At 37.4% G+C, this 16,944-nt stretch overlaps 1 protein-coding gene, 1 long non-coding RNA gene and 2 pseudogenes across 17 annotated transcripts; 2 read left to right on the top strand and 2 right to left on the bottom strand.

Annotated features, from left to right (window-relative positions):
- Window positions 1-517: 517 nt before the first annotated feature.
- Window positions 518-9,921, bottom strand: LOC147521657 (serine/threonine-protein kinase AFC3 pseudogene; annotated as a pseudogene).
- LOC147521658 (protein OPAQUE10-like) lies at window positions 944-7,786 on the top strand. Of its 15 annotated transcripts, none has more exons than XM_086579416.1 (8): window positions 944-1,419; window positions 2,934-3,025; window positions 3,309-3,458; window positions 4,287-4,418; window positions 4,561-4,706; window positions 4,881-6,203; window positions 7,113-7,247; window positions 7,338-7,786. In XM_086579416.1, the coding sequence occupies exons 1-4, from the start codon at window positions 1,351-1,353 to the stop codon at window positions 4,306-4,308; spliced, it is 333 nt and encodes a 110-aa protein (XP_086435542.1). In that variant the 5' UTR covers window positions 944-1,350; the 3' UTR covers window positions 4,309-4,418; window positions 4,561-4,706; window positions 4,881-6,203; window positions 7,113-7,247; window positions 7,338-7,786. The 15 variants fall into 15 exon arrangements, with proteins under 15 accessions (XP_086435542.1, XP_086435499.1, XP_086435580.1 ...); XM_086579373.1 differs by having other exon boundaries at window positions 4,554-4,706; XM_086579043.1 differs by having other exon boundaries at window positions 1,154-1,419; window positions 4,554-4,706.
- A 543-nt stretch (window positions 9,922-10,464) lies between the features above and the next one.
- LOC147521656 (plant cysteine oxidase 3-like) lies at window positions 10,465-13,689 on the top strand (annotated as a pseudogene). Its single transcript, XR_015205516.1, has 5 exons — window positions 10,465-11,082; window positions 11,856-12,001; window positions 12,127-12,280; window positions 13,108-13,306; window positions 13,399-13,689. The product of XR_015205516.1 is annotated as a plant cysteine oxidase 3-like (transcript).
- LOC147521655 (uncharacterized) lies at window positions 13,457-16,104 on the bottom strand. Its single transcript, XR_015205522.1, has 2 exons — window positions 15,665-16,104; window positions 13,457-14,603 (listed from the first exon to the last, which is right to left on the bottom strand). It is a non-coding gene; the product is annotated as an uncharacterized LOC147521655 (long non-coding RNA).
- Between the last annotated feature and the right edge of the window lie 840 nt (window positions 16,105-16,944).

Raw genomic sequence — 16,944 nt, 5'->3', positions numbered from 1 at the left:
CACCCCGGCGTTTTAGAGCATGTCCAATGGGGGGTGTAAAATAACACCTCCACCTTGGTGTAATTAGATACTATTGTATAGCTTATAAATATCTATATTATGTACTCTCCTATGGAGAAGTGTAAAAAAAATTAGATTTTAAATTCGGACGTCATTTAAAATGATGTATCTCTTTAATTTAAACTAGAACGTCACTTAAAGTGACGTTCGAGTTAAAAAATTATTTTAGAATTAGAAAAGGACGTTACTTAAAGTGCCCCCCGAATTTTTTTTTGTTCGGACGTTGGTTAAAGTGTCGCTCGAGCTATTTATCAACTGATAGCGGGATGAGGAATTTCCCACTTCTTCTATTAACTAATACTCTATTATCTACGGTATACCACCTCCATTGGAAAGAATTTTTTGATATTTGGAGTGTAAATTTTACACTTTATACGGTTTACACTCTCCATTGGAGATGCCTTTATCAATTGAGCGGTGCGAACGTTATGGGCGAGTGGGCTATGCGGACAAAAATTCATTTGGTTGGTTTCTGTCTATTTGTCCTCATTCCTCGTCTCTCCTCTTCATTTCTCTCCCTCTCCACTCACGCCCCACTACATAGCAGTATACTAGTATAAATCATCAATTGGGGATTGGGTGTGACGGGGTCATAAAAGTGAACTTATATATATGCCAAATTAAAAGTTCAAATCTATCCAAATATCACATGTCAAGAAAAGTCACCAAAAGTCAACTTATAGTCAAACTATGAGTTTGGTGCCCAATTTCATTTTCATCGTTTAGTACGATTCGAGACAGACCAAATAGAATAGTGGAACATCTAATCTGGGAGAGGTTCACACCTAGATCTGTGTCCCATTTGGGCTATAGTGGAAAATACTTATTGACTATATAAGGGAGAGATGAATTCTTATCATTCATCATAGTCTTCGGACTATCAGGTAGGAACGTCCTTGGTGCAATACTAATACCAATTAGTTTATGAGGACACTCAAGGTGCGTCATAGATCCTCGACAATTTTAGGACGGGTCTAGAGACGTAGTGCTGCATTTGGAGCATACATACGTCGTCCAGTTGGGAAAAGAGGTTGTCAATACTACCTCCTAGCGCATCGACTCGTGGGAAACATCTAGATTCTCGTCCAAATGCCAGTCTCAAAGCAACATGTGTGTTTAGTCTCCTCTCGGATTCGACTGTGGGCAAACGGGGTAACTCTCAGTCTTGACTCTTATTTCTTTCTCTCTTCTTGAAAACGAGGAAGTAGAACTTGCCATGCCTGTGGAGTAAGTTTGGCGCGAAATATTTGCACGTACTGCTTCTTCTTCTTGTAATATTTGCACGTACTGATGACACGTACACTTAAAAGAGGTTCATATAGACTTCAAGCCAATACTTCCTACCCGTTTTTTGCTGAGGCAAGCTTTCGTCAACTCGATGATGTCTTCTTGCAGGCTTGCACAATATTTCTTTTCATTTCTCAAACTTGCTGTTTCTTTTATTCTCTCTTTTTAATGTATTTTAAGTTATATATACATGAACTGGTAATTACTTATTCAATCAAAACTTGGGTCTTATTAGTTCACAAAATTTAGCAAAGATCAGTGTTGACTAGATCATAACTGTGAAGTGCTTGGCTCACATGCAGTAAGATTGTTATTATGTTTTTTTAAGTCTTTGGTGTCTTAATAATTTGATTGTGGAAGAGGGTCGTAAACAAGAAAAATAATGATAAACTAGAGATTAATTAACTTAGTATACCAGGCTGCTTATTGTATAAACACTTTGCATGTACATGAATCTATTTTATTAAGTAATGCAACCTTGTTGTCAAAGTCAATTGTATGAATTCTAGTAGACACTAGCTAGAAATGTAAGGAAAAAACAATTGAAACCATTATCATACATGGATTGAATAGTTTAGGACAACTATACAATGAAAGAATGCTAATATTCATTGGACAATCCTATAAACAATTTTTAATTTTTGAGTATGCAGGGGTTCTTCCCTTTTTGGTTGACTTGGTTTATTATTGATGTTAGAAACTTGATTCGTTATAGATTACATAGGAAGAAAGTGGCACGCAGTCGCCGACATGAAGTAATTATGCATCTAAAGAAACTAGAGTTCAATATCTAGAGGTTTTAATTTTCTGCGACAAAGTATACATAAAGTTAGAAGCATATCAATTTTGAAACATTACTAGCTCCCTGATTAAAAAATCAAAGATTTGTTATTTAATGGATCAAGAAGCAGTTCTGCTCTGAAGAAGGGTATCTTCAGACAGGACGGTAAAGAAGATAAAGCACAGTATTTGTGGATATATTGGCTGTACTTCTTTAGCGAAATCTTGTAAGGTAGTTTTCAATCATTACTCGGGAGAGTAAGCAAGGTTAATTCTTTCTCCAGAACTCAATATGCCACTGCTGCTTTCTCTGTGACTCCCTTACGCATGAGCTCTTTGTATTGGTGCCTTGTGGTTACAAAACTTAATATTCTTCTGAAAATTTTATCAAACATAGAAGAGGAGAATCTAGTTTTTGCTTGTCAAAAATGGCCTTTGGTTGTCAAAAGGACAACTCCTTAGCTTACAAAGAAGACCATATCATGATTGTACATTTGTACCCTTTGTTTCCCTCGAGTCAAAAATATCTTTTTGCACTATATCATAGAGCAGTATTCATATGCAATAACATGTCTTTATCACTTTATGTACAACACTGCTGCTCCTTGCTAAAATAGGACACGGAAATCAAACTTGCCTTGCCAGCCACTTTGCTCAATGCTATAACTTAAGATAGCATCCAGTGATCATAGTAAAGGGAATCTGTTCCTTCAGAAATTGGTTCTGGTGATTTGATTCAATTACTAGCCTTTTGTTACAGTGCACCTATGACATTACTAATCTGTTTGGTTCACTGCATCATACAGACTCAAACAAGAATATGGCTTGGAGAAGTGCTGAAGACAAGATTGGATGAAGAGATAAGTGTTACTGATTTACTCGCTGATGGAATATTGTTGTAAGTTCTCGGATGCTTTTCTCGTGGTTTTTATCATTTCTACTATGTTTGTTGTTTAGGTTAGGGTTATACAAAACTTTCTTCTATACAGAGTAGATATTGGAAAAGGCAGGTTATAAATGTTTAGATAAGTGAACAGGAGAGTCAACTGGTTCAGTTCGGCATCCGCTTCACGACTACTCTTCTTTATCTGTTATGGAAAGTGGATTAAAGAGAAATATCAGAAACACAAAATCTTCCGTTGACTGTATGCTGATGGTTTTACCATTTATTTCTTTTATAGATTTGAAGTGTCTAAAGTTATGTGGAAAATGCTTTTGACAAAGTTTATGAAGCTTGGATCCTCAAAGGCATTTTTCTCTAAATCAGTGGGGCATCTGGGAAGAGCGTTGGGAGGTACATGCCTTACTCTAATGTTCACTCGTTTCTCAAGGTAGGATGCATTGTTTTCCTTTATTTATTTATTTTTGTAAGTTCATTATCATTTATTTAATAAAATGGTAGGGGTTTGTAAGTTCATTTTCCTTTATTCACCAATTTACCTTTTTGTTATATTTTGTTAAGAAATGTGGTTAAACTTCTTTGTTCACTGATTTGAGTCACTTTGCATATGTGAAAGGTACTTGTAATACTTTGTATCATCGAAGCTCTTAATTATCAGTAAGAAAAACCCTACTTACTTAATTAAGGATATTGTGTTACAGATCTAAAGACCTGATAGGCCCATGCATCTAATTGACGTAGTTGTAATCAGTATTTAACTGCAGAAGACGGATGTTTTGGCTCTCTCCTCATTATATGTACTGTCTGTTTACACTGTTAATCCTTTGAAAGTCTAGTCTTTGCCGGTGAACCAAACATGGTCTAGTCTTTTTTCTCCAGTAAAGTTTTTTTACTGCAAAACAAGCGCATATAGACCACCATAATATGGTGGCGAATAACAATATCCTCCTTGCTATTCTGTCTATGGCTTGTATAGTCTACTCTTTGACTTGTTACAAACTTCAGTACTTTGAGTTCGATTGGTTTCAATGTTTTATATAGACTAAATTGAGGAAAAGAAATGATTTTCTTACTCTAACTTTGTATTGTTCCAGTTTAGCTTGAATATCTCATTACCTTAACCGACCTTATAAGGAATGAAGAATGAGAAATCTAAAATGCCAAAACGGTCCATTTAACCTCATTTTTATATATGTTAAAAATCTTCCAGTGATTAATTGAAGTCTTTTCTAACTTTTTCTCCTTTCCTCGTCTTTAGATCTGCCAAGTCTTGGGATTGACTGGTATCGATCTCTTCTCCCCGTCAGATGTTGTTGAGAAACGATACTACTGAAGAGTTTGTTTGTGTATTCGTTACCTCTCAAAGAAAGCCAGATCTAAAGATTTAAATGTAAGAACCTTTACAAAAAGTTCAGTGTGAAGTAGTAATTATGTATTCGATGATTAATTATGTATTCGATATGATTTCTGTTACCACTTTTACATGAAAACGCTCTAAGTTAAGGGAAATCTGTTCTTTTGGTAGGTTCCAGATTTTGATGTTGTTACCTATACGGTAACGATGCCCAAAGATATGGTTAAAGGCATTTGTAATAGCTTGGTGCAATCACAATGTAGATCTTCAGTAAATTCTGCTGGCTGTAGTACATACATTCTTTCAATACCAAAATATGGACAGGTTAGCTCTAAGTTGCACTCACTGGTTCAAGGAAAAAAGGAAGTAGGATACTCACATAGATACATTGTGAAAAATTTATATCCAATATGTATTACTCGCTTTTAACTGTTCCTCCATATATTTTTTATACTTTTATTTTGCTTTCTAACTGTGCAATTTGCACTTCTATTGCAGAGATACTGGGCTTTTGACAATGGAAGACATTATGATTCTTGCTCTGAAGAATCTGATAGCACAGATAGCAATTATCAGGTATTTGGATATTATATCCCTGCTTCAACTATTTCTTGTGGTGGTGCATCCCTGTATTCAGATGCAGAGAGTTCAACTTGAGGAAGTACCCTGGACGTGGAGAACTATTTATCACAAAGTTATCAATCAGGTGATCAGGATGAGGAGATAGATCGGCGTAGTCATGGTTCATATGGTCTTTTGGAAGCCAAGGGTTCTCTTGATGCACTCAATCTGCTAAATGATAGTAATCAGTTTGCCGACACTCTGCCGGGCGGTATGCTATCCCCTTCAGGCCTTGATTGTCAGATAAATGCAAGGATTTTGTCTGGGAACAAGGAAGCAGTAAAAAGAGCTCTAAGTTACCGTGGTCCTCAAAGTGATGAATATTCTGCACTGAATCGATGTGAAAATGAGTTTGCATATAATTTACACAGGGAAGCAACTTTTCATGAACCACACTCAATTTACAAGACCACAACATCTCAGCTTGGGAGGGTAGCTTCCGAGGAACTTGAAGATGCCAGTTCAGCCTCTTCTGAGTTATGTGATCTGGACGACACCAATTTGGAGATCACGTTTGAAGGAAAGCATGCTTTCAGCAAACCCTATATAGTACTTCCACAGCATCAGAAGAGAGTTGAATATCACACTCCAGTGGACTCAACAGTGAATACTGATAAGCGACAGATTCACTTAAACTTGGAGGAAATTGATCCCACCAAACCTCTTTTAACCGAAGAATGTCAGTTGGAAATAATATCACATGGAAGTAATGGTCTCAAAGCTTCTAAATTTGATACACCACATAGGACATCTGCTAGTTATACTTGTCAATCTCCTATTAGAGTTTATAGGGTATTAGATGGCACAAATTTCACTTACCCTCCACTAGACAATGTTAAGGATTCTGGTTCCGATGTAAAGGGACCAAACACAGATGTAAGAGAGGACCTGAGAGTATCTACTAGTGAAGGTTTGAATGCTAGTATAGTGGCAACTAGAGAAGAAAAGTGCAGTGACCGTGATACTTATGTGCCGAGTGTGATTAATGTGGACGTCTCTGTTACTTATCTTGGTGGTGGTATTGCCTTGTTCCCTTGCATGCAAACACAAGAGAACAATCCCAGTGTAACATGTACAGGTTCAAATGTTTGCCAATAAGTTCAAAGTGACCGGCATCTTATGGTTGAAAATGAAGTGACAACAGGATATCCAGCATGTACAAATCATAACGAATATATTGCTTGTGTGGCGCAAAATAAGGTGAGTTGCCAATGAACTGCGTTTTTTTATTGAAATTGCACAGGTAGGAAGGGGGGGTTACTGGGTTGTAGTTAGTGAAACTGTGTGGACTACAGGAAAGCAGTTTCAGCATTAGGTGATCGATCATATTTATGCAAACTATCTGAGATAAAAATCATTACATCACAATAGTCGGCCTAATTATAAGGGTGTATGTACAGCATGTTTTATATGTTAACTTATACAAGTGAACAGAAAATATTTGGTCCAAGTTGTAGTTTGAGCTGGTTATGGAACAACTTGTCTTGTTCGGTGCCTTATGCAGAGCTTGCTTGCTTGCGAACTTGACTCGTTCTCGTTTTTAAGAATGGAGATTAGCCTCAAAGTTCCGTCACTTTGTAGAATTTGCATAGTTGCGTCTATGTAAGTTTCAGAGCCAAGACTGCGTAATCATTGTATACATACTGCTACCCTGCTAGGCTTTTCAAGTTAGTTTTTGGTGATTAACTTATATTTCTTAATATCTTTGCAGTCGGATTCCTATTCAACCATATATCTGTTCGACAACTAAAAAATTTCATTACTGTGTCCCAAACACTATAGTGCATCCTTTCATGAAAAAAGATTTTTTGTTCTTGTGACACTAGGTTTGTTTTTATTTGTTTTAGGGTTAACTAGTATCACCCCACTAGATGAGTCAATTAGGGTCTCCCCCCAAGTACACACACAAAAAGTCAACTTGGGTTGACCGTGTTTTTTTTGTGTGTATTGGGGGGTTGGGGGGAGACCCTAATTGGCCATCTAGTTGGGGGGGAGACCCTAATTGGCCATCTAGTTGGGGGGGAGACCCTAATTCCTGAAAAGATTTTATATCTACAACTGTGCGTGCTGAAATTCCTTGATGTAAAGAGAACTTGTGGTGCACTGCAGGAGGAGGTAAAACTTGAACAAGTGGGGAGAGTTGTTGGAGCATCAGATTGTAAGCCACCCAGAAAAATACTTTTGAAGACAGTTGCTGGGGGGGATGCCGCTTGTAGGAGTGTTTTTCCTCTTATTTCACATCAGGTACGTTCAAGCTTCTGATCTTCTTCTCTAAACTACCTACCCTTTCTTTTATATTGTAGTCACATGGATTCTTCTCATTCTTTGTTACAGGACCAATGGTAGAGAGAAAATCAATGAGACAAGTGTACCTTCGACACAAGTTGGGAAGACAAACAATTGGGGGACATCCAGAAAAACTACAGAACCTAGGGACAGGACTGGTGGCATTTATCCTGCTGAAAATCTGAGGTTTTAGGAATTATAACCAAGAAAAGATACACGTGCAGGTGAATACAGGTTTAGGTGTATACATGTATATTGGGAGGCAGAAGATAAATATGTAAACTAGGGAGGTACCAGTGGTATTAGATTATTAGTGAATGAAGTAGGATAGATTTATTGGATTATTACAAACAACTATAATGCAACATACTTTTTGTACTCTCACAAGTTTGAACTAGAAAACGTTGTCCACACTCCACACTACTGTCGAGTTGGAAGTTTATTCCTAGCTGTAGAATATATGAATTTATTATTTAATGCATGTAAAGTATTTCACATGTCAAGATGTCTCATAATAACTGATACCAACAATTCGATTCGACAAAATTCTTGGAATTTGATTGTTTTTCTGATAATATCTAACTTTTGGGGAATCTGACCTATCAGCAATGTCGATATGGGCTGTGTTTGGTTATCAGCAACTATTTCCAGGTCGTATTGGACTGAAACAGAGCATGTTTCAAGTGGTTGGTAGGTGTTTCACCGCTACAATCCACAAAGGGGATGCACATTCGGTGAAAGCTAGCTTTGCTGCCTTTTCAGAACTGCAAAGTTTTACATGCAACTTGTAATTGCTAGGCTTTACGAACGACTTTAGAGGTATAAAGAGTATAACTTGAAACAGTCCTGTTCTAGTTCAAAACTATCCATTGTGCAAGGCTGCAAGCTAAAATTTACATGGAAAAGTTTACAAGTAAAACATGCAGAGCGTAATTATTAGTTTGTGGGCATAGGTACCAAACCACTTAGCAATTAGCAGCAACTTAGCATCACATAAAGCTCCCTCATTAAGTATCGCCTAAAATTCCATTGTTCATTTTTATTTCAGCTATGAGAATTGGATCACAGTTACTTTTTCTGAAAATATCGAAAGCAAAAAAAGAGATAAATGCTAAATGTAAGATAGTCCCTAATCTACATTCATAAGATAACACCCAACATAAGTCTTCAACAGGAAATAATATGTGACCTTTGCACGCAATGAACAATGTAAAATATCCAAAACCTGACACATACTCCTCTGATCTTGTTAGAAGAAATTAAAGTACTGTAATGTCATCTTACAACTATACCACAAGAGTATTTGTTGAAAATCCAACTTAAACAACCATTCTCGTATTGTTTCAGGAAGTTTGTTGAGATTTGCGGCCATTTAAGTACCATCCACATTGTACATTGCTGTAGTGGGAAATCTTCTGGAATGAGTACGTAACACCATTCTAGTACTAAAAGATTTAAAAAAACTGCCTACACCTAACAAAAAAAACCAACAAAACAAAAATCAGAAAATCAAAAACCGACTCCAAATAGTTTAGAGTGGCTTGCCATCATATAACGTTTCATCCTATATTCCTATACCAAGGTTGTGCACTCCAAATCAATATGGAGGATAAATCCTTTTAGAGAATTAAGTTTGGTTTAGTGAAAGAAAGGATGCTCAAGCGCTTGGCGAGCTGTAATACGTTCTGATTGATCAATGTCCAACAATTTGTACAATAAGTTTATAAAGGTTCTATGGTGTCGAACATGTTCGTCAACCAGAACTTCTAGATAATCAAGTTCTTTTACAGTTTTAATACTCTCTTGAAACTGCTCCTTCAGGCCAGTTCAACCTCTCCCTCTTGAAATACTTCTTAGCACCACCTTGACTAGCTCTTTCTGCCATGTGCGTTGGTAGAGGTCCCAACACCCTTTCCATCATAGCTAGATGTTCCAAGTTATCATGTGTATTGAACAACGATTTTCCAGTGCACAACTCGAAAAGTATGCAACCGACACTCCATATATCACAAGGATAACTCCATCCTAATCCTAAAATCACCTCCGGCGCACGATATTGCCTTGTCGAAACAATAGAAGTATGGTGTTCATCCTCAAATATAGAACTACCAAAATCAATTAGCTTTATCTCACTCTCCTTTGGTTCCCACCATCCATTATAACGGGAAGAAATCCTAACATACTCAGAAGACACGAGCAGGATATTCTCTGGCTTCAAATCTGTATGAACAAGTTTCAAATCATGCACGTATGCTACAGACTCCAAAAGTTGACGCCCAAACTCCTTAACAAGATCTATATGATATGGACAATGACTGTTTTTACGTTGGAAATCATATAAACTTGGCCCAAGCTTCTCAAAAACAATACATACATGGTTGTTATATTCAAACCAATATCGAATCTGGACACAATGCATATCACTGTCTTCATGCTTACCAAGAAACTCAAGTATATTAATTTCCATCATGGCCGCATCCCGGTATTTAGGAATACTACGAACAACCTTAACTGCTACATAATCTTGCCTTTCACGATCCCAACACTCTAAAACTTGCCCAAACGTACCTTCACCCATCTTGTCCAGGATTTTATATCTTTCAGTCAGATTTTCTCCAAGATTAAAATCATAATGACCTTTACCATCTTCACCCGAACGTGTTCTTTTTCTAGATTGACTATCCATATCTTGTATGCAAAAACTTACTTGTAAAGTGGAGAGAACGTAAAACTTTTGAGACAACGGTCTCAAATAAAAATAATTTTTAGGAACAATAGAGTCTGTACGTGATCTCCTGAAATACTCTCGTGAGTCGTCTACTGTAAATCTGTAATGCGACAAGTGATTTACGTCGGGCCTTCTTTCTACTTATATAGGGAAAGTTTTTGAAAATAATAGTTGGAGTTTGAAATGGAAACCAAACCCAATTAGGAAAGCATTACGGATCCGGTTTTGACACTTTTGAAGTTTTGAGTCCAATCCCAATTGGGAAATTGAACCGCTTGACATGCCTTCAGCCCACAACACTTGGAGGTGGTCTGCATGACTGCAACTAATTGCTGAGTGATTTTTTGCTCCCAGCTTGGTTCCTCCAAGCGTTCCAAGGGAATTATCAGCCACACATTTTATTTTTTCCACAAAAAAAGAGTAGTTACACTTGGCACAAAATCCTCAAAATTCCAAATTTTATTAGTTTGTCCCTAAGAAAAACACTATGGATGCATTAATAACAAGCTAACAAGAAGATGATATTATTGTAATTAACACGTTTTTGCGGGAAAAAAGATGAAAAAGAAAATACGTTTGTTGGTTTATTCCACTTTACATTTTTTTTTATTTCTTCTTTTTATTTTCATTATGAGAGACAAATTAGTAAAATTGGAAATTTTGAGGATTTTGTGACAGTTATAATTTCCCTCTTTTTGTGAAAAAGATGAGACGCGTATGGCTCAAAATTCCTTTGGAGCACTTGGAGGAACCAATACTGGGAGCAAAAAATCACTCCTAATTGCTAACCTGGTAAAGGGACATTCCAAAATCCAAACCATCATCTGATTATTGGGCCAGAAGTTGGGTTGGAGGTTGGACACGAAAGATTCACCTTTAACACAAGGCTCATAATAAGTGAAGAAGGCCTTGGAAGCGAAAATGAGAGATTAACAAAAAAAAATCACACTAGCATGACGAAGATATCTCCAGTTCAAGCTCTTTACGATCTTTGCAAGAAGACATTCACTACTCCAACACTTTCTCCTTCTGCACAACCAATCCAGAAACTTTGCTTTCTTCTTAGTATGTATTACCCTTCACTTCTTTCTTTCTTTAACACTCTTTATTATCTTCTTCTTTTGTAGTTTTAACTTAAATTTCACTTTTTTATTGATTCTTATTCATTTTGTCTTATAATTTGAAGAAATTTAGTCTTGGGAATGGTCAAGAACAGGTTTTAAGATCACTTATCATTCTTATTTCAAGGAAAGAAAACGACTTTTCCTCCCCCCTATTGTTAACTAGAATATGCCCCGTGTCTTAAAGACACTCACCGGCATGCCTTTGGCACGTTTCACCTATGCATTAAAGGCCTTTGGCACTGGTTGCAATCATGTTTGGGCATGCATTCAATACCTCCATGAGTAAATTCTAAGACAACGAATAGGATGATTTTACTCCAAGATGTTTGCATCAGTGAGTATTCAACACACTGGTTTGACTGCTAGCCTTTGGGAACTGGTTCCCGAGTTTGATTCACCCCAATAGCAATATTTGTTTTAATCAATTTTATGTTGTTGCAATAAACAAAACAAAACACAAAATGATGTTAAAGCGACTCGAACTGTTGACCTGTTGGCGTTACAGCCGGCTCATGGATCAACTTTGCGGCACATTTAGTTAATAGCTGCCAACACGTATCAGAGAAAATAAGAGCACAGGTTCTAGATTCGATCTGGACCGTCCTTTGTTTGTTATTTTGTCTTTTAGTGAGAAAAAAAAAAAACTATCTTATTAGATAGATGATTAAGGTGAAGGATTTTTATTAATGCTCGGGTGTGATTTATTCTCTGTAGATACTATTGGTCCAGCTGATGTTGGGCTTAAAGCGAATAATTTAGACGATGATCGAGGACATGGTTTCTTTGGTTTCAACCAGTTCAACAGAATGGCTAGATGGGCTCAACCAATTACATACTTGGACATCCATGACTCTGCGAGAGTTTTACGGCAAGTTCAGCTACTTCATGATTAATTTTCTTGTAATTTGTAGCTTAATAGGAAAATGTTGTTCAAGTCATGAGAATTGTTGTGGACTTGGTAATCAAGTAATAATATGCTATGCAGATGTGTATGTTCTGCTTGCCAACTTCATCAGTAATTCCACTCCATGACCATCCAGGAATGACTGTTTTGAGCAAGATACTTTATGGTTCCATGCATGTGAAAGGATATGACTGGGTTGAACCTGCCTGCATAAAAAAGACCAGCGGCTCTCAAGGTAGACACAAACTTCAGCTTAACTATCTGAAGCAACTTCTAAGAATATCAGGAATATGAAAATAAGTTTGCACTTTGTAGGTGCTCGAAACAACGTGTGAGTTCCAAGCCTGTGACTGTATCCTCCTTTCTACGAATTCTTTGAAACAAAGAGTATGGACTTATTTTGGCATGGTTCATAGTGGTAGTCATTTCCCATCACATACTTGAGATTGTAGTTATCTTTCTTTTCCCTATCAAAAAATTGGCTGATGTGTATAAAGAAAAGAGAGATAGAAGACTCTCATTTTTCAACGAGATTTTTAGGGTGTTTCGGTCTAGGAGGTTTTCTGCACTATTTTGGGCCATGGGTTGAGAAAATTCTAGTAATGCTCAGCTGGTACTCTCAGACAGTTTATTCTTTTCTTTTCTGTTTTCCCTTTTTTGTTAGAAACACCAGTCTCATGCCAAAACTCATGTTTTGTTTAAATTTGTGGGACAGTGCAGTTCTGTTGCGTGATACTATGTAGTGGATTCATCATTTCATGAACGCACACAATGATTTATCTCTTCTCATGTTTTTAACAGACTTCTAGGACGATTTGAATTAGATTTTAGTGATCAACTAGATGAAGTTGATTTACTAGCTTGTATGAACTGTGGAGTCCTAGAAATTGTTGCCATAGAGATAAGATAGAGGCTTCATCACCCTTGGAGGGACTACGTGTCAATGTACCCATTGGTCCTCTTGGAAGCTAGATAGAATCACTGCCATACCAGTAGCTCATTTTGCTTTGTAAATTGGATCGATGGTCTTGGTCTAAGTGAAAGTTTCCTTTCTAAATGCAGTGAGATTAGCAAAGTTGGTTGTGGACAAAGTTTTAACAGCCCCATGTGAGACCTCGCATTATTCCCCAAGCATGGGGTAATATACATTGCTTCACTGCTGTCAGTTCATGTGCTGTTCTTGACATCCTTGCTCCTCCCTACCTGGACGCTGCTGGAAGGAAATGCACCTACTACCATGACTATCCATATTCTAGCTTCTGTAAGTACAATATTGCCTAAAGTCACTTTTCCTAACATCATCTTGAGGTTGTATTAACGTCTAACTTTTTAAGTCGATTGTAACACTAACAGCAGGGGAGAAAGAATCTGAAAATTACAATGTGAAGGAAGAAGAGTATGTGTGGCTGAAGGAAATAGATACACCAGAAGGTCTCTATATGCGACCAGGAAAATATATTGGTCCAGCTCTTCAAGTTTAGAGTTCATCAAGTTGGTCAGTCAGTTATCTGTGTTTCCCAAGGCAGGCTATTTTAGATTTGAATATCACAGTTGTAATGCTCAGTTTTGCAAGCTGAAACTTTGCAGTGTCGACAAATGATCAGTAATTACAAGCATTTGAAGCTGTGATCTATAGTTTGAGTATACGATGCATGTCACCTTGATATACAGGAGGAAATTCTTGTGTTTCTGTGCCTTGTTAACTTGAAAAAAGGAACTTGATGTGCACATCGTGCCCCTTTGTGGTGCAGGGATTAATACAATGGATTAAAAGGTCTCTTAATATACAGTGTCCCTTTGTGATGCAACTGACCCCCTACGGCCCTATCTGTGGGGAGCTGAGAATCTGAGTTATGGTCGTATGGAACTTCATGTCCCATGGACATTCCGCTGCCAATTCTACCATCAGGGGAAGACACTCAAATAACTTTCAAATTACAAATTAGCGAGTGCTTTCGTCATTTTAGCTCTCATCCTTCTACATACTAAAACTTGGAAGCTAGGATGCATGAACAAATGAATACAACTTATGTTAGGATTTAAGAAGTTAGAATAAGCCTATGAGTTGTCCGTTGAGTTTGTTTAGTTGTTGACTGAGTTTAGGTAGTTGCTATTGTTATGGTCATGGTCATGCATTGAAGAGTGGCTTAGTAGTTTCTGATTTAGTGGCGTTAGTTTTACTTCACTAGCTTGTATTTAGAGCTGCTACTCTCTCATTCAATAAACAGTGCTTACACCATTGCTGTTATTGTTAAGCTCTCACATCTCACAGGTTATAAACTTCATCCACCATGACTTATTGAAAACAGCATCAACGATGAGAACATTGTGATTAGCATCTTCAATACCTTGATGAAGATCATCACTGACAGCAATTTTGTCTTCCTCATGTACCTCAATTTGGTTCTGTGCATCAGGAGGTTCGTCTTGTTATTTTACCTTAGAACCCTTCTTCCCCTTGTATGAGCTCTAACTCAGGACCTCTGGGAACAACCGAACAACCTCCTGAAGTCTTGCAAGTGCAGCTTCATTAGTTATGAAGCTTGAGATATCAGATCCTGCAGGAAACGACCACTGAATTTGAGCCTCCAAAGATTCGATTTTAAAGAGGGATTTCATGGCTAGTGTTATCCTCTCTCGTTCAAACCTTTAAATATAGCAATCGGTAGTTGAGTAAAACATGCATGCGTCATGTCAACAAACATTTACGTACTACGTAAGACCTGGCCGCGATTACACATTCTTGAGTGAGATCATCGAAATATTCCAATTCATCGTGTTTGTATACACCAAAAATGTAACGCACTAGCAAAGATGGGGTAACGAACTAACGACCAACAATTGAACTATCAAGACTGTCCTGTTGTATAGAGTAATAGAGATGCAAAGAACCTCTGCAATCTATGGACAGTTCCCCCCATACCCACTGTTTGATTCCTTTTTCTCACATTAGCATCATCAATGCCAGATTCTACAATCTCACAAACTGTGTAAACCATCTAAACAAAATTGCCCAAGTTCCTACAACGACAGCGAGAATCTGGGTGACAATTATTATTGGTATGGACCACTCATAATCAGAAATCCGTGAGCAGAGATGCAGCCGCCTCAAAATAAAAGTTCTAAATGTAACTAGTAGTAAGAGGAATGAACACACAAGGCATATTGTGCTAACGGCCAGCATAGGTTCATTAGGTTGGGTGCATGCTTAGTTGAAATTGTGGACTAGAAGAATAAGCGTATAAGTAACAAAGTTTCAATCGTTCAAACATGCTACTATTCCCTTTTGCTAAGAGATCTTTATTGCGATCTCTTATGACCTTTAGTATATGAAGAAACGTACCAAAACATTAAACATCATATGAGCAATAGCAACATGAAACACCAGTGTATATCTGTATTTATCACGAATATGCTCAACGCCAATAAATTTGTAAGAAATTCAGACTCATCGTTCAATCCTATAGAAGGCATGAGAAAGCCCATGCAAATGCGCACCAAGGCAGCCCCGCTAAGTTTAGCAAATTGATCCTGGGCATTGGAGTCGTTAGATCGACGGGAAGTTTAGCTGCAATTGGAAGCATACTCAGAGCAAAAGATTTAAGTCCGAATAACTTACACGATATCCAGTGCTTCTCATCACGAAATCCACGTACAACATCATTGAGCATAGATAGCACGCAAAAGAAAGAAGCTCCGGCTATATATAAGCCAATAACCGGCACAGGTGAAGAATACTTGGATCCATCTAAGGTTCCATTGATGCAACCACGGTTTGCCATTGTTTTGTGTGCTGTCTCACAGTCTCAGAGTCTGAAGGGCCGCTCATAAGCAGTGATCAAGTTGAAATTGTTTATATGGAGTTCACGATGACTTATTCAGTCAATGGAGTCAAATTTTGTGTGTAATTGAGGATAATTTTAATGCTGTTACAACCCATGTCACCTGATTAAAAACTGATTTTTACCTTCACATGGTTTCGTTTTATATAACAATTATAGATGTCCCCCCAAAGCAATCTTTAAGCTAATCTGATTTACGGCAAGTTCAAGTGTCCGCACCGGGCCTGGCACCTACGTTATTAAGTTCAATATAAGATTATAAGATTATTAATATTGATTATGATCAACAGGGAGTTTAGCAGCTATTTAAATTCGAAAGCAGACTTACAGAGAACACATGGTGTTCCCCCCTTCAAGTAACTGTCACCATGGAGTACTGACTCCTGACAGCCCACCAGGCATTTTTTAGTTAATTACTTAAAAAATCTCGGATCGGTTTGGAGTAATCACCAGATAATTTTAGTTACGTACAAATATCAGCCGACGTTGCACTGCAACAAACATAGACCATTTTACATTCCAGCATATATATCAAAACCATTTCTAGTTTGCTGAAGAGATCTTTAGCTTAAGGGGCAACCAAAGCAATTAATATTAAGGAGAAAGTAATTGACAACAAAAGAAGGGGAAAACAAAATAACAAATACAGACAATTTCAAGCCATAAACAGGGACCCTCATATATTCATTAGTTCAATGTCTCAGCAATATCCAAATAGAGGGTTCTAGCAGTAATTTACTGAACACATACTACAAAAAGTAGGCCTATGGAATCAGAGGGCACCTATGAAGAATAAGTTCATAACATGACTGCTATACTTGCATACGCTTGCAATGACAACATTACTTCATAACCTTACTGCAGCTCCAACCAAATATGGAAATGAACAAATGGCCCCAAGATTACACACGAATACAAATTTAGTATGTCTTACTAATGCTTCTTAAATCCTATAAGTTGCTTAGAAAAACACCAGACACATTTATTCACTTAAACTCACTCCAAGCTAACACACCTGAAACTAGACTGAAAGGTGATACCCAATTAAGCACTTCCC

Source organism: Coptis chinensis, chromosome 1 (assembly GCF_015680905.1).
Source record: "Coptis chinensis isolate HL-2020 chromosome 1, ASM1568090v1, whole genome shotgun sequence".
Taxonomy (NCBI): Eukaryota; Viridiplantae; Streptophyta; class Magnoliopsida; order Ranunculales; family Ranunculaceae; genus Coptis; species Coptis chinensis.
The sequence above is the reverse complement of the archived record's forward strand: the minus strand, read 5'-3'. Positions and strand labels throughout refer to the sequence as shown.

Excerpts from the sequence above, each read along its gene's own strand:
- LOC147521658 (XM_086579043.1), top strand. The coding sequence starts at position 5,217 with ATGCTATCCCCTTCAGGCCTTGATTGTCAGATAAATGCAAGGATTTTG.